This window comes from Monopterus albus, unplaced genomic scaffold, assembly GCF_001952655.1.
Source record: "Monopterus albus unplaced genomic scaffold, M_albus_1.0 scaffold110.1, whole genome shotgun sequence".
Classification (NCBI taxonomy): domain Eukaryota; kingdom Metazoa; phylum Chordata; class Actinopteri; order Synbranchiformes; family Synbranchidae; genus Monopterus; species Monopterus albus.
In genome coordinates this window covers 946,711-970,114 of record NW_018127990.1, presented here as the reverse complement: position 1 = coordinate 970,114, position 23,404 = coordinate 946,711, and the positions used below count along the sequence as shown (strand labels likewise).

The window sequence follows — 23,404 nt, the reverse complement described above, 5'->3', positions numbered from 1 at the left end:
AAAAATGCCACAGCTACCATTTTAACAGAGACTAACAGTGGATTCATGAGAGAAACACTATGTCCATTATTGTTACCAGATTTAAAACAAAACCATCGTCATGCAGCTGTGATGAGCACAATGACTTCAGATCCGGTGTGCGACCTACCTGTGTGATGCAGGCGCCGGTGAACGCCACGATCACGGCCACCACATTGACGGTCAGCTGGAACTGTAGGAACTTGGAGATGCTGTCGTACACGTTCCTCCCCCACATGACGGCTTTGACAATGCTGGTGAAGTTGTCATCAGTCAGGATGATGTCAGATGCCTCCTTTGCCACATCTGTGCCAGCGATTCCCTGACAGGAAGCAGAGGGGGATGATTAGACCCTGGTTAATTATTTAAATGCATCAGCAGCTGGGGCTGAGCTCAAAGCTCAAAGTTCAAACACTGTGTCTAAATCTAAAACCATTCAAAGATGCATTTTCCCTTTTCTACACATACAATGTGGAATAAATCAGACATAAACACCAGGAAGCTGTTACTGAGCTCAGTCCTGTTACTGTTTCATGAACCTCACCGGTGCTGCAGCACCTCACTCTACACCACCATCATCATTTCTAATGTTCCTGCTAATTGTCTTTCCCCGAGACTGTTCTTTTCCTGAGGTATTCACAGAGGCTGGTGTTGCACTGCAGTTACAGTATCTGTCCCTTGGTGACCACAATCACTGGTCTCTCTCTACATGGGTTTAACACAGAGCTGTCACACTAAAGCGCCATTATGGGAACAGATCAGGCCCACAACCAAATTTATTGTAACACACGACCTGAAAATGATTGTTTTCCCATTTGGATTATTCCACAGCCTTTGACATTAGACTAATTTTGTTCATTCCCTTTGTCCCCTCTCTCTTTCTCTCTAGTGTGTATTTGTTTCCCTGCCCTATACAGTATGTGTGAATGATGTGACTGGGTTTTGCTTCTCGTGTGGATGTCTAGCCTGTCCCAATACCAGGTCCATGTCTGGAGGGACGGCCGTGTGGCTCTGGCCTGTTGGAGGCACCTGGACATTGGCTCATCCTCCAGGATCATGTTCTTCATTTATGTTACAATAAACAATTCTTGTCATTCTAATTGTCCATACTGCAAATCTACTATGCTGATTTATTCTGTACAAATGACATCTACAGTATTTCACATCTGTTTACTCTTATTTTTGGGGGAGATTTTCCTCATCTGATATGAGGGTTTAAGGCCAGATGGTGTCATACGCTGTGCAGACTGTAAAGACCCTTGAAACAAATTTGTGATAATAAAAAGTGACTTAGTTGCACTTCACATCTAACACTTTGCAAGACCCACTGTGCTTCAGCAGTGAGGTGATCAATAAGGAAGGACAGAAGAAAATATGTTTCTACTACACAGGTTACAACTTTTCATCAGTCTGAGAAGGACCATGCTCCTTTGGTGGAACTGATTTTAAATCATGCGCATATACAAACAGAAGAAAGGTCCAAAGAGGACACTGCTTCACTGCACAGCTAAAAACACTTTTAGCTTTCACCAACAGTGCCCGAATGTATTTACTACTTTACTGCAATAAATAAGAGTGAAACTGTGGAGCCAGAGCAAAGACAGTTTCATGAGAGGCAGACAGATACAGCAGTGCTTTTTTTATGCAGTTTAATGTGACAGCATTCTGTCTCGTATACAGGAGAGGGCTGCAGCCTCAGCACCATTACTCCACTGTACCTGCAGAGCAGTGTGACAGGTACAAGGAAGCTTCAGAGTGGACACAGCTGAAAGTTACAGGTAGAAAAACACTACTGCTGTGTTTTTCTACCCTGGTGTCTTTGGAGAGAACAACCTGACCAGTGGCCCACGGGTGATTTATCTTAATGTAATGCAGCTACAGTGTACACAGCTTTCTAGTTTAACCTAATCAACTGATGCAGAGGTTTAAAGAAAACAGGAGGGTCTAATGTTAGCAGTAACCATAAAGAAGCTGTGCTGTGAATCGCTGTGTCGGGCTTTCCCACAACAGACAGAAGTGGATCTTTGTGTTTTCCAGCTGAGCAGGTGATAAATGAACAGGGACGTTGTGCAAGCTGAAGATATTCCAAATGGGACACATTAGGACTAGAAGGTCACTTGGTTTAAATCCCCAGACTGCCACTGTAATGTGCTGAGGAACAGTAACTACTGTCGGGGACCAGTTTGACAGCGCAGCAGCCGCTCAGCAGCCTGCAGGAAACACTGGTGCTCAGACGACTTTTACTTAGTAAATAAAGGTCACAGCTCCACATAGAAGAGTCACAGCGCTCGTCCACAGGCCCTGTACAGTCTATTTAACTGATCAGCGTGAGTTATCAGTGTAGCCCTCTGTGCACTGATGTCCGCTTGGAGAAATACCTCACTGTGAATCCAATTAACAAAACGTCGTCTGCAGCTGATTCGTTCAGTGCTGACAATCTTTCAGGTATTCATCTCTACCTCTACCTCTCTCTACCTCTGCTGCAGCAGCATTGTGGATATGAATCATTGACTGCTGTTCACAACTACATGCAACCACTTAAACATAATAAGCAGGCATCGTTTGCAATGTGTACAATTTTTTGTGTATGTCTGTTTTGAGTTTTTGGCACTACAGTTCCCAGCATGCTTTGAGCAACATAAACAGGGAGTGAAATGTTTCCACTGAGTTCTTCAGTTAGCTATGGACTACACACTTCAGCACTGTTTTGTTGCTACAGGACGCTAAATAAAACAAATCAAATACTTGGAGGTAGTACAGTTTATTTTTTCAGTTATTCAGCTGCTAAAGATGTAAAGTGAGAATACTTCACTAATTACTACTATTAATTTCAGCTCTAATGTGTTGTTAATAAAAGTATAAATATAGCAGTATGAATTAAAGGACCATACCAGATTTAACTAGAAATAATGCAGACATAATGTTTGGGGTGATGGATTCTACAACTCAAATAAGTTTAGTCAGTCTATTATTTACTTTTGATGAGAAAAAACAATACACCGAAAAAAATCAAACAAATCAGCTTGGCTTGTAAAATATCTGGTTGTGGTGTAAAGTACATGTAAATGGTACTGTATGGGATGAAACGTGCAGTCACTGGTGTGGTAGGATACGACTGATACATAATTTATTGTTTATGTTTAGAGCCAAAAAATATATTTCTCCCTGTGTGATGATCTTTGGAGAAGAAAAGCAGCAACACAGCAGCGGAGTGGGGTATGTATAAGCAGAGGCATCCATGCTCAACGTCTTCTTATTTACTATTCCATTTCACGGCAATCTTAAAGAATCCATGGCATTAAACTCAAGAGTTATGGTGGTGGACATTTAAAGAAACACCTATTTCACATCTGCATCAAAAAAGTAATTAGCTCAGTAAATGAGTGAAGCAACGAGGAGCTGTGGGGGTAAAGATGACAGAAAAAAATGAAGACACAAAGACGTGGTTACCATGGCAAAGCCAACATCAGCTTTCTTGAGGGCGGGGCCGTCGTTGGTGCCATCTCCCGTCACTGCCACCACCTGTCGGGTTTCTCCCACCGTGCTGTCGATGATGCCTGATCAACAGAGGGGAAATAAAACAACAATTCTCCATTTCAAATCGTGTATTATTATTTTAGAAATCAAATGAAAAATAAATACATTCTCGGCTTCTGTCAAAGCTTTAAGAGCCCAAACATGTAAGGGCCATTTACTGTAGTTCAAATATCAACCAATATGAGATATGGCTTAACATGGCACTTATCTCACCTCATGCACAGCAGCAAATAAGCATGTAAGCAGCAGTAAAACATTTTATAATACTCACTACACAGTTTAACAGTGAATCTCTGTTAGAATGAACCCACCTTTGACCAGAGTGTGTTTGTCTGTCGGTGAGGAGCGAGCCAGAACACGCAGCTTGGGCCAAACTTTGTCCAGACGCTCTTGCTCCACCTAAAAAAATGTAAAACATGAAAAATAGAAAAACACATTTTGTACCAAATACAGCCTATACGTAGGCTGTATTTACATATAAAGATGCATTAACTAAGATTTTTGACACAGTCTGATAAACCCAGTGACAATGGGACAGGATGTGGTGCCTCTCAGCTACACTCCCACTTCCATGACACTCTGCTGCCTACAGGCCTTCTGTTGTTATTCCAGCTTCTCTACCCCGAGTTGTCAAAGTACGGTCTGTACATTACGGTCTGCACCACCCACTACCTAGGAAAGGTTATAAGAAGCGTTTTTCAAACAGTGAGCAGGCGTTCAAACAGCCAGCCATGGAAGAGCTTAACGATACAAACCAAAAATATTTGAAATGTTCAAAAATATTGCAGTGAGTCGGTGAAGTGCTCCCCTTTATAAGCCAATATTACATCAAGGCTGGGCTGCTGTGCATCTGCATTGCTCCTAGTCTCACCTCTCCCTTGTCATTTCTGATCTGCTGGTTGAATTCTTTTCCCTCCAGGCACAGGAAGTCCTCCCCGGGCAGCAGGATGCCACACTTTGTTGCGATGGCACGGGCGGTGTTGATGTTGTCTCCAGTAACCATCCGCACAGTGATGCCTGCACGCTGGCATTTAGAAATAGCCTCAGGTACCTGGAATAGAGTCAGAAAAAAGAAATGTCTAAGTTTTCACAATTCAGAGCCTGAAAGACAAAGACAGATGTATTCAAGTCCAGAAGGGCAGCTTCTCTTCTCTATCCACTGAGTTTCTGGTTGGGATGCTGAATAAAACAAATCCAGAGGCAGATATATGGACACCAACATGTCGGACACAGAAGATGTTGACTGTCGAGACAGCTCCTGCAGCACCAGCTGCTGAGAAATCAATTTTGTCGTTCTTTATCGCATCCTTACTGAGACCTCATTCATCTCAGTCTGTCAAAGATGATCGAGAGAGTAAACAGAAGCAAAGACAAATGTCTGCGAGGAGTCCGTGCTGACACATTGGCCAGGTGACAATCAGAAAGCTGACGGCAACTTCCTCTGCTCATCAAGAGGGTCAACTGGCTCGATCTGATAAGAGACCAACAGGGGTTCTGCATACGCATATTATCTCTCTAATTCATGCAGAGTGCAGCCTTAACCTGAGTGGAGGGATTGTTATTATGATAAAAACTTTCCAGAAAATAAAACAGTTAAGGAATCTGGGAACAGACTTGAGCTCAGTCAGAGGGGTTTGCAGCACCCTTTGATGAATGTCAGTGATTGTCCAGTCACAGCTCTGCAACCATAACAAGGTGCTGCAAAGCTCTTATTCCTGCTCTGAGGAGCGAGGAGGCTTCCTGGAGGAGCTATAACCGAGGACATACAAGTACATCCTTCACCGAAGTCTGCTACGGACTGACACACCCCTTTATCTAAAATCCGTTTGTGACTGATGGTTTCACCTGAAGGATCAGAGGAAAGGACGTCTCATGTCAGCTAAAATGTGCTTCCTCATTCCTCTCCCCTCATAGTTTGCATCCTTATCTCACATCTTACGTGGGCAGGACTAAAACGCAAGGAAAAGATGCAAAGGAGGAAAAGATGGATGCAATTAGGGGAATTGGGATTCACCTAGAGAGTTTGGCTGCCCTAATGTAAAACGCTGCTGTTAGCATGTCCAGGTAAGTAGCTTACATATCATTATGTTTATCAGAAAATCAGCACAAAGTAACATTTTATTTTACACTATACTACAGCGCTACACTGAAATACAACATCAAAACTGTTTCTTCATTGTCTTTCACATTAATCATTAACTGCTGAGGAAACTGGAATAAAGTAGTTTTGGCATAGTATCACTCACAAAGCTACAAAGTGCATATAAAGAACTGTTTGCATGGTTCTCATAAAAATGTTTCCACTATTACAGACCTAATGTTTTATTGCCAATTAGCTACAGCTAATAAAATCCTCTAGTGATGGTTTTCATTTTAGCAAAACAGATGATCACTGCCTAAAGGTGAAACGATGCTTTTCTTAGCTTCTGTAATTGCCTTGTGAAAACAAAGGCCCATTGTTTAAAAATGACTATGAACCTTGATTGTAAATCTCACCGTTATTACTGTGAACTCTGTGCCATGCAGAAAACTGGAACAGAGGACCAAACAGTTTAGCAGTCATGATTTGCTGACTTGCATTACTGAATAGTCACAGTGACATGATGATGTCCCCATGTTTTGCCCTTTAAGTCAGGGAGTAACCATTCACTGAAAGTGTTTATTCAGCTCATTGATGGTGGAACTAGTGCCTTAAAAGTTATAAAATTTGTACAGCTCCAGTGCAGACTACATGCTGCCAGGTCACAGTAACATGCATGTTCTATGTTTCAGAAAATGGAGAATCGTTTTGCATGTAAAAGACAAAATATTTTTGTGAACAGTCTTGTGGCCATCACAGGTCGTGCAGAGATAAATGTTGAGCTGCTGACTGTCTCCTGCTGCTCCCCAGTTATTTCCATCCTGTCTGTGATCTTTGTGCTCTGACATTAAAGCAGCAGGCAGCGGCACTGATGCTCTCTTGAGCTTCATTACAGGCATCATTTAACACTTCAGAGCACCCGGATCCAACACACCTGAATAGGACTCACTTCAGTCCTCGTGTTTCATTTATCTCAACACTGTCATAAACTACTGAATGTTTTTATTCAATTATTTTTTTTATTTTTCTATACAACACAAACACTGTTATCTTATTATGAGCAGCTTGTCAGATTAGTTGAGCTACAGTCCTTTCAGATTCATGTTTTTGATTTTTGACTACAAACGCTGTCACCAGACTGAAGTTGATGTAATACAGCAGGTAAAACAGCCACAATGAGCTGCAGGTTCCTACTGCAGTTCAAAATAACACAGCCACCTAGGTCACTTTACATGTGAACACCATGACTGTGCTCAAGGTGAGACTGTCTGAATGTGTGCACATTTATAGAATTCACAGAAAACACAGAGCTGTTGGAGGGAGGCGGGGGAAGCAGTGGGATGCAGCCTGGAGGAGGCTCTGAGGACAGGCTTTTCACTTCACCTTCCACTGCGGACGTTCAGAGCAAGCAGAAACTCGTTCTCAGTCTCATCCCTGGTTTCTCTCATTTGTGTCTTTTTTCACATCTTAGTTCCTTCTACAGCCTGTCTCCTTTCTCTGTACAGTCACCTGGAGTGACGTTGGCGACACAGCTGCATCAGCGTCAGTGCAGGTGTTGACAGTTCAGTAGCATCTCTCAGAAACGTTTCAGGCAAAGTGTAAACTATACTAATATATCTCACATCAAAATAAAGTTTGTGTTGACAAACATGGCTTTTTCATGTCTAATGTGACTGAATGGAAATTATGTATTAAAATGTATTTTATATACAATAGTATTATCCATATGCAGGTTAAATAAAGGAAATGACAGATGACGAATAGTAAAGTGTTTCTGAATAATGACAAAAGTCTGATAATCAGTTAATGTGCTATTTCTTTCCATGCTCTCATTTATCCTTATCCTTCATTTGAAGTCCTGTAAGTTGTATGTATACATTTAACACTTTCAGGGGCACCGTGATGCTTAAGGTGGTACTGAGAGAGAGTGTCTTTTGATGCTGGTTGTATCAGTAAAAGGTTCCTATATCTGATCACACAATTTTGCTCAAATTAAGCAAAGGTCTGACTACTAAATGATGAATATGATGGCATATGATGTATATTAACACTCAAACAATCATTAATACCCTCACATTCCAAGCATGAACATAACCGAGCATCAGGTGCAACCCTGCTGTGTACCTCAGGTCTGACGGGGTCCTCGATGCCAACTACTGCGATGCAGGTGAGTTCGTTCAGGATATCGTTCTCACTGTCCCAGTCCGGCTCTCCGGCCTCGGCAGGAAAGTCCTTGTAAGCCACACAGATGGTCCTCAACCCGTCGCACGCCATCGGCTCAATGACCTTACGCACCATCTCTTCACGGTCCTTTGGCTTGAAGACGCGAGGCTGGCCCTGAGCGTCCAGAATACGAGAGCATCTAAGAGAAAACAGGTGGTGGAGGGAGGTTGAAAGGAAGACATTAATAAACAATATTACAATATATCTGCTACTTCAACTAATCATCTATCATTTACAGTTTTAGGTCGAACCAGTCGACATCCTTGGCCATTACTGACCTGATGGAGGACATTACAAGTGCTATGGATGAGAAAAAATATACGATGGGGATATTTATTGACCTAAAAAAAAGCATTTGATACAATTAATCATGAACTATTAATGGATAAGTTAAAGAAATATGGGATCAGAGGAATGGTTTGGAAATGGATCAGAAGTTATTTGACACAGAGGCGTCAATTTGTGAAGTTGGGTGAATACCAATCGAGTGAGCTGGATATTGTATGTGGAGTGCCTCAGGGCTCTGTTTTGGGACCTAAATTATTTATATTATACATTAACGATATATGTAAGGTTTCTGAAATTGTCAAAGTGGTTTTGTTTGCTGATGATACTACCATTTGGGCATCTGATGAAAACCTACAGCAACTCTCGGGAAGGGTTTTAGAGGAATTTGTGAAGATAAAGAAATGGTGTGACAGTAATTTTCTATCTTTGAATTTGGAGAAAACTAAATATATGGTATTTGGGAACCGTAGACCACATAATGAACTTCAATTGAAAATTGGGGGTGCTAACATCTGGAGTATGGCGTTGAAAACTGGGGAAACACTTACAAAAGTTCACTTCAACCATTGTACATATTACAAAAAAGAGCGATTAGAATTGTGCACAAGTTGGGGTATAGGGATCACACAAAGGTAGTTTTCATACAGTCTAAATTGTTAAAATTCTTTGATTTAGTGGGATATAAGACTGCTGTGTTTATGTATAAAGCCAGGAACGACTTATTGCCTGGTGGAATTCAAAAGTTATTTGATGAAAGGGAAGGGGGATATAATTTAAGGGGTCAGTTAAAGCTAAAAGTTCATGCTATACGTACAACCAAAAAAAGATTTTGTATTTCTATAAGTGGGGTCAAATTATGGAATGGTTTAAGTGTGGACATGAAAAACAGTACTAGAACTGATGAGTTTAAATACAAATATAAATGTATGTGTCATTCAAGATATATATGCAAGAATAAGAGATTTAATCAAGAATGCATGAATGAAACACTCTGTTTTAAATTTTCTGTGTATTACTTGTCTGGTGAAGAAGAGAATTACCTATGTAGAGATACTGCTTGCAGCCAATGATGCATTAAATTTTTTGTATAAGATGATGTCATGGGGTAGGACTGGATAAGTCTGACTTCTTCCTACTCCATTCAAACATGTACTAGGTATAAGCAAACTGATTCTAAATTAGCATTGGTTGGATTTGTGTAATTATGTGTGTGTTGATGTCATTTGTTCTGCATGTTTGAAAGAATAAATCAAATCAAATCAAAAATCAAACTTGATCTCTTTTCTTACTTCCTCAGGATGATCTCTGACGCTCCTTTGCTATACATGCAGAAGCCTCCATCAGCGTTCTTCAGGACCGTGCTCATGGACTTGCGGGAGGAGTTGAAGGTGTAAACCTTATAGAGTTTCTCTTCGGGGATCTCGTCTCTGATTGGCTGGTAGTCTCTCTTCAGTTCCAGCACTAGGCCCAGCAGAGCGCACTCGGTCTTGTTGCCCACATGGCGGGGCAGACCACCTTCTTTCTCTGGAGGCTGAGAAGGGACAAAAGATTTGATTGTAATGTGACATCAGAGTTTTAAAAAATCAGCATTTTGTCCAGTGCTCACTTCTTCAAAGAGCTGTTTACAATTGGGTTCTAACATTAAGGTTAGGTTTACGTTACTGTTTTTTAATATTATGGTTAGATATAGCTGTTGTGGTGGGGGGCCTCACCAGGATCTTGGTGGTGTACGCAGAGTTGATGGAGATGCTGTTGACCATCATTTCCAGAGTCTCAGGTTTGATGATGTCCGGTTCAGGTACAGTCTTGTAGTGTGTGTCACCGATGTATGCTTGTACCACTGTCATCCGGTTCATGGTCAGCGTGCCAGTCTTGTCTGAGCAGATGGCCGTGGCGTTGCCCATGGTCTCGCAGGCATCCAGGTGACGCACCAGGTTATTGTCCTTCATCATTTTCTAAAAGACAGAAGATGAATTTAGACACTAAGGTTTGCATTTAGACACTGTTTTAGTTATCAAATGTCAAATGATAATTGTATGAGGAATCACATATCCATGAATGTTACATTTCCCATAATCCCTTTTGTGTCCCATCCCATTACCTTAACAGAGTAGGCCAGAGAGATGGTGACGGCGAGTGGCAGCCCCTCAGGAACAGCCACCACCAGCACAGTCACACCGATGATAAAGAACTTGACAAAGTACTGGATGTAGATGGGGGTGCACTCGGCCAACCAGGGCCGACCCTGGATCCCGAAGGTGTCGATCACAAAATAAAGGATGAGGATGATGACGGTCACGGCCGACATGATCAGACCTGATTGAAATGAGCAGATTGTGCAGAATTAAAGCACACTTTCTCTTCAAGTCAAGTCAATAGCTTTTAGACAGGGATCCCACTACACTGGTGTTAAATTGGCCCCTCTTTCTTGCAGCTTTGCCTTAGAGTGCAGATATCCGATCCAAGCCCGATAGGGCCAGTCAGGGTTTCTCACGGAAATTCTGAAATTATGTTCAGGTCCAGGTCAAGTTCAGATACCTAGATCAAACTTTAGGCTAGATGACTGCAGCACTCAAATCTCTGCTTCGTTTAATGATAAGGGGGAAAACACCATACAAACTCAGCTAGTTCAGGCTCGAGTCGGGTTCAGACATTATATACTGTAAGCTTGTCGTGTCTGGGTCGGGTTCAGACAGAAATATGCAGTGTCATCCATGCTCTATTGCCTATTTAAATTGACCCAAAAAAAGGAAGAACAACGCTGCCCTGTGTTGTTTTTACAGAGATACCTGCATCCCAGTACCACAGGTGCAACGTCCAATGTGACATATTACCTTGCATGCAACACATAATTACATGCGAGATTATAAACATAGTGAAAACGTGATTTCGTTTTGTTTTTTTGTGTTTATTTAAAAAGTTGTGGACAGGTGTCTCTGTGGCCACTATTTTAGCAAGGTGGTGAGGATTGAATGCAAAACAAAGGTAAAAAAACACCGGCCTAACAGGAAGCGTCTGCACGTGACATGAAAAAACTAGGGCCAGTGAAACAGCTGTATTCTTCTGCTCCATCCTGTCAGTCACATCGAGTGATTTGGCCCAAATTCTATTTCTGTGCAGTAATGAGGGGTAGTTTATTTCTGAAGCTGGTCCATGGCTGGTGCCCACGCCCTCCTCCGCTCTGCCCAGAAAGCCCCTCAGCGTATTGAGGTCGATTGAAATGACACAGAAAACACTAAATTCTGGGATGAATCATGTTCTCAATAAAATATCCATCCATTAAAAGTGAGTGCATTCAGATCCTCAGCCCTGACTGCCTGAGCTCTTTGTGAGCTTTTAAAACAATGGCCACATATTTCTGGAAATCCTCTTGTTCTCTGTCTTCCCCACAGTCAGAAGGCTGTCAGTTTAATCTCTGTGTGTCCAATAAAGAGCGATTCAGGACGTGTCAACCTAGCTTAGCACAAAGACTGGCTCAACACGCCACAGAGAGGATGAACTAAGCAGAAGCTGTTTGCATCACTTGTGTGTCGTAAAGATTTCTGGCACAACTTTATCCACTGCCAAGGAGCACAGAGAAGGCAAATCAATCTTCAGGGATAAATACTGTGTACAAAGACAATCACTCAATAGCAAGCAGGTCAGATGAGCTTCTGACTCTCTCAAAGGGTCATAAATGTGCTTCTAGTGGCTCACATATCATTGCTGGACTCTGGTTTTCCTGCACAGACATGCGGAGCCCAACAATACCTGCTCGTGGTCCACAAAGCCCCACCTGCCCCCAGCCTTATCAATGCCAGCCCATTCAGACTGAAAGGTCTCAACATATACTAAATTATTTTTGTTAAAATTTAGTTCAGAGATCCAAGATCCCATCAGGATCGGTTTTAACAGATGTGATCTGTTGACACCATGGCACCGTCGTCAGGTCAAAAATTCAATTCCAATGCTTTAGTTTATGACCACTGCAAAACTAATGACTTTCCGGTCAGCTTAAGCTCATCTTTGTGTTCAGTGATAAAGATCAGCATGTAAACACTGCCATTGTGTGCATGTTCACAAGCTGAGGTTAGCATGTAAGGCGCCTTTGGTCTCGTATAGATAAGCTGACCTTAAATACAGTCTTAAGACACAGCTGGATTTGAGGGCCCCTTATTATTAATTGCTTTAATTTAGTCTGTTATGCTTATTTACTAATTTATTTTAATAAGAACATCATTTTGATAAATACATTTTTAAAATGTGCGCTATAAATAAACTGACTTGACCTGACTTTAAGTTGTTGGAAGGTGTTTTTTCTCTCTTGATGGAGCTGGTCTAGCAGTTTCCCTGTGTTTCCAAGCTGGGATAAAGATGCTCTGGACATATGAAACATCTGACTCTAAGGCAAATGTAAAGCAAGAGGGTTTTATAAAATGCTGCTGTTAAAAGATGTGACATGAACTATACTGTATGTGTGTGTGTGTGTGTGTGTGTGTGTATGTCTCTCACCAGCCTTCCCGATCTGCACAGCAAGTCTGGTCAGTTTGCCCTGCAGCACTGACTTCTCCTTCTTGGTCACATTGACCTTCTTCACTGGTTTGGCCTCCTCTTTCTCCTCCTTCTCCTCTGACTCGGCGGCCTCCTCGCTCTTCAGTGGCTGGATCTCCAGGGCGATGCCATCCTGGGTCTTGGCTGGAGGGAGGGGGGGTAAGGTGGTGTGGAGGAGGAGAAGGAAGGTTTAAGGGGCAAATGAGTGTAGACAAAGGTAGGACGGGGCAAAGGATATAGAGATGTAGAGCAGGAGGTTAAGGAAAGGTCAGGAAAGGGGTCATGATGAGGAAGAGGTGAAGATGGAGAAGAGAGGATGGATGGGATGGAGGAAACAGATTGTGAAAAAGGCAGAGGGTTGTATTTTAGGAATGAAGATGAGAGAAAGCAGAACAGGTTGACAAAAAGTAAATGAATTAAATTGATAAACAATATTAAATTACAAAATAAAACAAAAAGGAGGGAGTAGGGTTCAGGAGTGGTTTGGGGATGAAGGGTAGAGAGGCAGAGAGGCTTTCTCAGAGATCAGAAAACACCTCTGACACTCTATCATTAACATGGTGACCCTTTTTCTGAATGCAGAGAGGAGCATTTCATCGTTTTATGATCACAGAACATTCAAAATAAGGTCCAGGTAGCTTTCAGAGCGAGTCACAGACGAGCTGAGAGCAGCAGTTCATAATGAAGAGCAGCAGACAGAACAGAGAACAGCAGATACAACAGAGAGGATTTAACAGGGGGCTGTCAATCACACACACTCAGTTTCACACCAGAGCATAGAGTTTGGAACGAGGCTGAGTTCTGAAGCCTGACGTGGCAGCTGGTTTCACGTCCTGCTCGGCAGCTCTGCTCTTCATTTGCATAAACAAACTGTGTGTTTGCATTTCACTTCATCAGCTGCAATCCTGTTTGGACTGTCATAATGTACATGCAGCTTTTTTTTAATCTCCGCTGAAGATCTTACACTGAATTCAGCTGCACTCCCTCCAACCCCTGCTCTTTGTCATAGGTCCATACCAAAGAAATGTGAGCAGATGATGAATGGAAACACAACAGACCTACACTAACCTGAAACACTGAGGTTTGATGTGCTGTTTGTCCTCGTGAACAACTGGGCTGACAACACTGACTGAAGATGGGATGATTGCAGTTTAAAATCCTTTCAGTTTCTAGTCTGGTTATACAGGAAATGTTCTGATGGAGGGGCACAAATTCTTCAGAATCATCCATCAGCTACAGTAACTGTAATTTCCTGTATGAAACCCTGCTGTAGAGTCACTGCTGCTGACCAGGTCAGTGTCACTGCTGGAAACAATAACACCAACAGGTCATGGATATAATGCAGGTTTAGATTCCTGGATGTCCACTGAAACTTGAGCTGACACTGTGGACACACTCTGCCCAGGCGATCCAAAGTGTAACCAGGTGTTTTTCATAAAATTCAAATAAAATTTAAAAGTGGTGGTGCAAAATGTCTGTTGGAGAACCTGTTCCTTCTGCCCTTTTTAAAAATCTACATAGGAAATAAATAATGAAGGCTGCTGGATAAAGTCGGTAAGGATGACAATTCTATTCCAAAGAAATTTCTTCCTAGCTCACTGTTGATATTTTGCAGAAGTTCAAAGATGACAGCACAAAACCAGGGAGTGTATCTTTAACGTGTAGTAATGCCTTTAATCCCATTACACTTCTTCAATGTCAGTGCCTTTGAGCTTCATCAGGCTCACACTGAGCAGCTCTGCACACAGAATTTAGCCAAGTAATAAGTCATTTCAGGACAGGGCGACCTCAACTTGACATTTAGATATTCTGAAATGTGGAGACGAGTCAGTGTCAAACCAGGAGCTGGGGAGCTTTATGCACATGGTCCAGCCTGAAGACAAGCCACAACATAGAACTAACTGACACAGCTTCACATGAACAGAACTGAGACTCACTGACCAACCACAGAACTGTAAAGTGGCGCAGCACTCACTGAACCATGGAAGAACGCACAGCGAGCGAAGGAGAGGGGGTGTCTGACAATCAAAAGGAAAGCAAGTCAACAAACAGAGGACAAACTCAAAGGATCACCCCAAAAAACACAAAAAAACAACAGCAATGCAGAACCACAACAGAGAGAGGGAGAGGAAGAGGAATAGGAGGCTGCAGGAGACTTCGGCAAGACAAAAATAACAGAGAGGAGGTAAAGAGTCAAACAGTGATTACAAGACAACATGAAGTCCTGAGCAACACCCTGCAAGGAGGCAACAGTGGGAGAGATGAGGAGTCAAAGGCGAAACATAAAAAAACCAAACTGAAGGTACACAAACAAAACAGACGACAGCCCACAGTCCACTAATACTGCAAGGGTGCAACTCCCACACACACCGGCAGCCTCCAAAGAGCCAAAAAACAATCACAGCGCTGTTCAAATCAGTTTGCTCCTCTCGCCATTCGTCAGAATATACTGTAGTCAACCATGTGTTGGGAAACTGATTATGTAGCATTTTAATTCCTCCGTACATACTATACAGTGAGGCCTCAGCTTAAATTCTAATGATAAATCCTCCTTTTCCTGGCAGGCATTTGCTGTGACACGTCTGCAAGATGTGTGTAGTTTCACTGATGTTAACTTTAAGCAAACCAGAAACAACTGGACTTTATCACTGAATGAAAAGTGTTAAAAGGATAAAATGAGAGCAGCACAGCGATGAGTGCACCGTGGCTGCTGTCGTACTGATGGGATCTGTTTCAGTATGCGGCCTCCCTGTGCTCTGCTCTGCTCCTGTTTTAATTCGCTGTGAACAGAACCACTTCTTAATTGTTTACCTGTTGTCTTCATAAATTCAGTATAAAGTACACATTCCGTAGCACTAATTTCACAGCTCTGTCATATGCACCACTCTGCTGAAAACAAATTATCATTTTAACACTAGGTTCATTTTAAGCCACTAATTATTTCCAGTGTTTCTACTACATTGTTTTTCTGTTGTTAAGCTACCACCAATCAAACTTCCTGCACAGATGTTTTGTAGCAGCTCAGAAAGCTCAATTTCCTACTACATTGGCACTGAGGATGTTACCTAATTCCAGCTTTATATTTGTGAGGATCTGCTGCTTTTGTCTTCAGTGAGAGTGAACAGAATATATTTAGTTTAAAATGCCACCAGGTGCTTTAAAAAAAATCTGATGGCTGAATTTTTGACCAGAAAAAGTAATCCTTAGCTGCAGCCCTGCTCCTTCATTTCTCTTCATTTGTTTGAACCAGTTAATGTGCTTTAAAACCAACACTAGGAGCTAAAAGAGGCTAAAAAGCTATGCAGAGCCTCAGAGTTGGAGAGAATTCTCTCTGGGTTCTAAAGCTTGATGAAGGTGTTTCGGCAAATTTTGTTGTTCATGTGTTTTTAGTGGAGGTCGTCAGTAGCTGTTGCTCTTCCTGTGAATTATTTCTGTGTGCATAAGTGTGATGAGAATCCAAGAGCAGCATGTGCGTGTTCCTGTATACATCATGAAGCATTCTGCCTGCAGCAGATGCTCACACTGCAGGAGGTCGGGAGGAGGGGAGCTCTGTGTTGTGTGCATGAATGTGATGAATGCGCGTTTGTGTGCGTTAAGACAGCATGTGGAGGAAGTTGGACATGTGCTGAATCACACGGGACATGGAGGACAGTTGGCTGGTCAAGGGTGAAGGTTGGAGCGATGACAACACACACACCCTCATCAAATCCATTAAATATTTCAAGGCACAGAAGGAGCCCTTGATGTCGACACAGCGTCACACTCCGAGAACACCTCAGAGGTTAGACAGGTGTCTTAGGGTGACCTATCACTGGTGGACTTCCGTTCATGTCTGGACATTTTTAGGACAGAAAAGGAGCTTTGCAAGCACATAAATTATATTTTGCAGAGAAATGATCAATTACTAATTTAATTACGGCAGAAAAACATTTTCGTACTTACACTAGTCAATGTAGTGTTGTTATTATTCAGTGCACAATGATGACCTCCAACAATTTTACTCATTGGCTCTCAACACCTCTGCCTGAATTGAGTATAATATTTATATAGTGCAGCCATCTCAGTCACTAATTACTATTAACCACCTTAAGGCTGCAAGTTATAACTATTTTCATTACTTTCTTGATTAAATATTTCATCTATAAAATGTCAGACAATAAAGCAGTTTCCCAAAGCCCAGCTTAACATTTCAAAATGTCTTGTTTTGTTCAACCAAAAGGTCCAAAATTATTCCGTTTATTCTCATGTCTGACAAAGAAAAGCATCAGTTCCTCACATTAAAAAAGGTGGAATCAGAAAATGTTGGTGATTGTTGCTTCAAAATAGTTGCGAGTGAATTTTCCATCAGTGGACTGGCTAATGTTTGCGGTTCTAGGTTACTGAGTGGCTTAATGAAGATGACAAAGTGTGTTGGACATAATGAGGGAAGATGTTTTGGAAGAATGATTTTTCCGCCCTCCAACAGAGGAGACCTGAAGCTGCTCTGGAGACACAGCACGAACAAGTCTGTGTTTGTTCACTGTGTGATAGTTTTTCCTTTCATTTCTCACCCAGCTGTATATTTTTAGTCTCTAAAATTAAATAATTCTTTGAGTGATACGTTCTCAACAAAATATAATTTATGTGCTTGCAAAAACTATTTTTCTGTGCTCAAAATGTCCTGTCATGCACGTTATTAAGCTAAAATGAAACTCCATAGTTGCCCTGTGGCAGTTACCATAACGACACTGCGGACACTGTGATTGGCTGTCAAAGACCTGAAGGTTGAGAGTTGCACCCTGTGACAGGTAAAGCAAAGCGAGAGAACGTCCCCCTTTTTACAGCAGTGAGAGAAGGAGAGGGAGATGGGTTGGACACTGCCCTCCTGCTGCTGGGTGGAGGGTGAGGAGGGGGTGAGTAACAGGGAGTATGGAGGGACAGAGAGGGACAAATGGATGAATGGAGGGGTTACCTTTGTTGCGATTTTCGGGGGGTCCTTGTTTTTTACCTGTTCGGACAGAGAGAGAGGGCGGAATGCTGATAAGATGGCTCAAAGGAAAAATAAGATCAAATCAAACTGAGGGAGAACACAAAGTTCAAACTGAGAGAAACCCACAGGTGTGTGTGTGTGTATGTGTATGTGTGTGTGTGTGTGTGTGTGTGTGTGTGTGTGTGTGTGTGTGTGTGTCGTTTGTGTGTTGTGGGCAGGAATGGACCAATCAGAGAACAGAGACACATGCCTTCCTGCTGCGGAGAACCAATTACTAAACAGCATAACATATTAATTTATTTCTATAACAGTAAATTTAACAAAAATGTAGAGTTCAATTCAAACTTTTTCAATAACATGTTAAAGAATAATGCATTAAAGAATTACACGTTTTGGTGTACTTACTGATATACTGATTTCTGTTTGAGCGCAGATACAGAAGTTAATCAAAATCCTAACTTAAATACTGAAATAATAAACAGTGTATACAATGTTATTAATTGGACTGGTCTACTCTGTCTTTAGATAATAAACAAAGAATCTTGAATTCCAATGTTCGTATTGTAGCCTCGCCCTTTGTATTTCTACATCTTGTAACTATACCTACACATATAACGGCATCTTTTTAATATACACACTGTTATATACTTCGATATCCTCTGTTGTACTTTGTGTTTAGCAGGAATTAACCAACGCTAGCATGCTAACATGCTAATCTAAGATAAAAAACATGGTAAACCTTATTCCTGCTAAACATTAGCATGTTAGCACTGTCACTGTGAGCATTCTGACATTAGTATCTAGTGCAAACCGTTGCTGTGCCTAAGTACTGAGTGGACTAGGTCGGGTTAGTGTTGGAGAGACTAGGCATTCTTTCACTTTTTTGGCTGTATATATATGTAAATATCTGTTACTGATCTTTCTCAGCTGTCTGTGATGCCTTGTGATCATGTATTCATATGTGACAGTGTGTGGAAGGTCAAGTGTGTTTATCTCCTCAGGGACATTAGCTTCCTGTTGCCCTACTGTGGACCTCTCTGCTTTTATTGTGAAAGAAGGTCCAGCAAGGTCATCACACACACAACAAAGCTCTTTATTATTCAGCTAGTGGTTTGTGGGTGTTGACTGGGACTGAACTGTTACGTGTGTGTGTGTGTGTGTGTGTGTGTGTGTCTGTGTTTGCACTAAATGATGGCTCTTGTGCCTGTAACATAATCGATGGGTGTGACTCGACATGAATGCATGAATGCATGAACGTGTGTGTGGAGGGTGTGTGAGTATGTGTTGATATGGGGTTGATGCAGCCATGTGTGACAGTAAAATCTGGTGCAAGTATGCCATTACTCAGCACAAGAGACACACAACAGTACTTGTGTGTGTCTGCGTTCTTGTACTTCCACCTTTGTGAGGACCAATTAAAGGTTCAGACTTGGTGGGTGATGAAAGAACATTTTTATAAAGTTAGGACATTTTGTCCAGTCTTCACTTCTTCAAAGCGCTTTTTGAGTGTTAGGTTAAGGTTAGATTAACATTACGATTATGGTCTAGGGGATGCTACAGGCTTCAATGAAGGCTCTCACAAGCAAACTATAGACACATTAATGAAATGCTAAGCTACAGACTCTCTTCTGCCGCTCATTTTCAGTGTAATTTTGGATGAATCTGAAAACTTGCCTCGTGGTTCTCCTCATTAGGAATTCATTACTGGTTTGTTTGTTTGATTTTTTTTTTTTTTTTTTTATCAGATGCTGAAATGTGAACCTGAGCGTCTCTATCCCCTGAGCTGGTACATTCAACCAGTTCACAATGAATGCCTGACAAACTAAAACTTTAGCCAGTAAAACAAATGATCACACAAAAACAAACTAAAGAAAAAGACATGAGTAAAAGGGGGTTAGCATGATCACAAGCAAATCAAAAGCAATAGAGACCGACTGCAGAAGCCTGTTGGTTTACATCAAACTGCCCTGTGGATCATACAAGGATCATCTGGACTTTTGAAGGGTTCCATTTCAAAATGCAACTTTATGTAATTGGGGGAAGGTATGTTTTGCATTAATAACCAACATTACATCATTATCACATCAATACCTCAGTGTAGTGGCCATAAACTACTACGAATAAATGAGACCATGATGCAGGGATTGATCAGGTGACCAACTAAACAGATTTGCTGTCCTTTTTAAGGTCTGTGTGGAAACACATTTCAAAGTGTGGAATGAGAAACATTCACAATAACGTCTTCATGTGCACAAATTGGAACAATGACCACTGTTGTCAAGCTTCCTATCTAGCACAGATTTAGTTTACAATAATAGAGAGATTTACAATTTACAGAAGTCATTACCAGAACTGATCATATCTAGCTAACTAATGTTAACTCTCCTGAATGGGTTGAAACTGTCACCAGTTGACTTTTATAATGTTTAAAACGGACCCTTGAAAATGTGAACACCCCAACCCCCCACCCCCAAAAAGATCCTATACTATGATTCCACACTATATTAAGCTGGCTCCGCACTACAGGATAATTAGCCCCATTTTTGGGCCCAATTTGCTCTTCCCCACAATCGTCGGGGCATTCCCTAACGTGCGGGCCCTCGAAAGCGATTCTCAAGTATCAAGCGTGTTTGATAATTATGACTTGGAATCCTGTAGAGTTAGGGATACAACGATTGAATCCTGACCAGACATCCGCAACAGCCAATGGCAGCTAGGTGGGAAGCATCACAACCGCTTGTAGAATTATCTTGCGGTAGCCTCCTTGTTTCTTTACTTCGACCTCCAGCTCATGCTGCAAAATGTGTAAGCCATGTTGTTTTGTTATCTCAGCAAAGACTTCATTCCCAACGTTTTCTCCTTTTTTGTTTCTCTATGCAAAACATAGCACACGAGTGCTACTGCTTGTTGACGAATGCCCACCTCCATGTTTGTTTTGTTCAGAAATCACATTTGAGTTTCTGTGAAATCCCTGGCCCCCCCGGAATCGGTGTTCAGTAAAAGCTTTGTGTGTGGTCCTGCCTCTTGACCGAATTGTCTAGAGAGTGTGCTCTTAAGATTAAAATGTGGAAAGAAATCTGTTAAAGCTGTCATTATGCCTGCAGTCTCTCACATTTTTAAAAATGGGCTAAGACTGTAAAATCCTCTCGTGTGAGCCCAGCCTTAAGCATCATGTAAGATCTGTTTATCTCAAGTGTTAGAGTTCAATATAATGAGAAAAGCACAAAGGATCAGGTCTATTTCTTTCAGTCTACACTGTAAGTAATAAGCTAGTTATCCAACATTAGCAGCTGCTGTACATATCTCAGTTTAATCTAACATCAGTTTTATTTAGTTGCTCAACAGATAAGATCACAGTGTAAAATAACATCAGCACTACCAAGGTAACTCATCTGTGGTCTCATTTATTCAGTGACCATGCTTTTGTGCTCATACAGAAGCTAAATCATGTTAAAATGCTACAGTTAAACCCTTCAAACTGCTCTGTTGTTATGAGCCCACAATGGATGAACTCTACCTGCTGACAGAGTCGGCTAGTGTGACAGGAGAAACTTCAAATCAACACCAGCAGAGCTGGTGCACATATTTCCAGTCTGCACTGTTCAAACAGTAGAGTGGAAATATTCAGACACTGACAGGGTGATCGTCATCTTTTTTAACCAAACTTCCCTCTCAACACTTCACACGTTTATTGTCCTCATATGACCTTCAACACTTCAATACCAGTTGTGTTTGAGATGTGTGTCAAGGGCTTTGTCTCATGTCTTACTTTTCTTGACCTTCTTCTCCTCGTCGTTCTCACTGGCGCCCAGCAGAGTAAAGATGATGCCGGTTTGAGAGTTGAGGCCAACGGCGGATACCACCATTCTGCCTGATCCCTCCATCACATGGGTTCCTGAGGAAAGATTCAAAAAGGTACAAGTCACGACTGAAACTGGTTTAATTTCATCAACTGTCAGTGTTTTGCAATCATTTCTTTTCATTTTAAACCATTATTAAATCATTTATTTTACCCATCTAATCTTTTTACCAGTGGTACCAATAAATACTTTAAAAGACATACATTAAAATTTTATGTTGTATTTCAGTGCTGTTATTGTTTGCAGACATTTTCATCTTGTGGTTTTCATCAAGGATCCATATTTGGGCCACAGTTTTTCAGTCTACACAATGTTACCTCTTGGTGATGTGGATAATCCTTTCATTCATAAAGGTGGTCTTTAGTACATTTAAGGCTGAACCTGTAAACTCTGTGCTACTATCATGAGATCTATGTTTGTAGTCTTAATTTTAGTCTGAACATCAAATGTTCTAAATGTAAATTCTGTTTTGCCAGCTTGTACAGTGATTTTAGGCCTGCAAGCTGCATCAAAAAAAAAACAACAACTCAGGTTTATTATATGGTCAGGTTTTATACAGAGTTACTTAAAGGACATCACATGGCCTGCACAAATAAGAGGGTAACTTCTCAACTTCAAACCAAACAGGATCCATAGAGGTCTTTGTTTAAGGGTAATAAATATTAGCAGAATCAGTTCAGACCAGAATTATCAGTGTTGGTCCATGTCATGTGAACAGGCACTCACCAGACAGCAGCATGGGGTCTTTCTCCAGAGACTTGCGGACGTGATCAGATTCTCCAGTCAGAGAGCTCTCATCAATCTTCAGGTCGTTGCCTTGGATCAGGATCCCGTCAGCAGGCAGCAAGTCTCCTGCAGACACGGAGGCCAGAATTCAGAGGGTCTTATTCCCACCTACCCCAGAATTTGAAGAGGTTCTAATGCTGGACCTTTGTTTCATTTGTTTCATGACACGATTGGGTGTACTCAGTGTAAACAGCTTGAGTCCTCTCAAACTCTGATGAAGGCTGAAAACCAAAACATCATCATAAAACCAAACTGCTCAATACGTCCTGTTTAGCTCACCATTTATTGAAAAAATGTGTCTGTACCGTTATTAAACTTGTTTGTACTTTAGTAAATTTCTTTTTTTATATTTTACACTTTATAAGGAGGATATAAGGATATAGACAATGTATCTAAACTTTGTGTATATGCATTTACGTATGTATTTATTTTCCTAATGCACATTCCTTTTTCTTGTTTGCACATTCTTTTTCTTTCCTTTTTGTTCTTTCAGCCTTATATTGTTTACTTGTCTATTTGTTGCTTTACAAAAGGACATGTACATGCACATTGAGAGCCACTATACCCAAACCAAATTCCTCGTGTGTCCAACACACCTGGACAATAAAGCCGATTCTGATCTGCTCTTGTATGTATACAGTATGTAAAACATTTGAATTGCCTTTGTGTATATGAATGGGCTATATAAACACCCGCCTTTCATAGAGGTATTTTTTAAGCTTGTATTAAATTAAATATAAAATGGTGATGCGTTATTTTCTGTTTATGTGCAGATTTGCCATCAGCTGAGTGCTATATGGCCACAAGGACAGCCCTGTCCACATACGTTTCAGTATTTTTGATCCTGGTTTGGTCTAGCCCACCTAGTTTCAATAAAGGGAAATCTTAATACAACAGCAAGCAGTGATCTTTCAAACTACAGCGAGCTTCCAACGTTGTGTCAATAGGTCTTCCTGTTTCAACATAATACTGTATGTGCACAAAATTCAGAAGGTTATAGCAGCAGGTTAATGCCCATAGTTTCAAGGTTTCATGTTTCAGTAACACGTGGCTGAAATTTGTCTATATAGTTTTACCATGTAGTGTACATGAAACTATATTAATCTAGGAAAT

General features: G+C 41.3%; 1 protein-coding gene across 6 annotated transcripts in view; it reads right to left on the bottom strand.

The window, feature by feature from the left end:
* Window positions 1-23,404, bottom strand: part of LOC109966397 (plasma membrane calcium-transporting ATPase 1-like) — a 101,584-nt gene that overhangs the window by 16,731 nt on the left and 61,449 nt on the right. For 4 of the 6 annotated variants that reach the window (XM_020611211.1, XM_020611208.1, XM_020611209.1 and 1 more), the window contains exons 5-16: window positions 22,232-22,357; window positions 21,415-21,540; window positions 17,628-17,663; window positions 12,638-12,820; window positions 10,248-10,462; window positions 9,859-10,101; window positions 9,436-9,677; window positions 7,760-7,997; window positions 4,427-4,606; window positions 3,867-3,954; window positions 3,469-3,575; window positions 149-340 (exon numbers count right to left, since the gene is read on the bottom strand). In XM_020611211.1, the coding sequence (XP_020466867.1) occupies window positions 149-340; window positions 3,469-3,575; window positions 3,867-3,954; window positions 4,427-4,606; window positions 7,760-7,997; window positions 9,436-9,677; window positions 9,859-10,101; window positions 10,248-10,462; window positions 12,638-12,820; window positions 17,628-17,663; window positions 21,415-21,540; window positions 22,232-22,357 (1,976 nt within the window). The remainder of the gene's footprint in view (window positions 1-148; window positions 341-3,468; window positions 3,576-3,866; window positions 3,955-4,426; window positions 4,607-7,759; window positions 7,998-9,435; window positions 9,678-9,858; window positions 10,102-10,247; window positions 10,463-12,637; window positions 12,821-17,627; window positions 17,664-21,414; window positions 21,541-22,231; window positions 22,358-23,404) is intronic. The other 2 variants (XM_020611213.1, XM_020611212.1) reach the window with 1 other exon arrangement.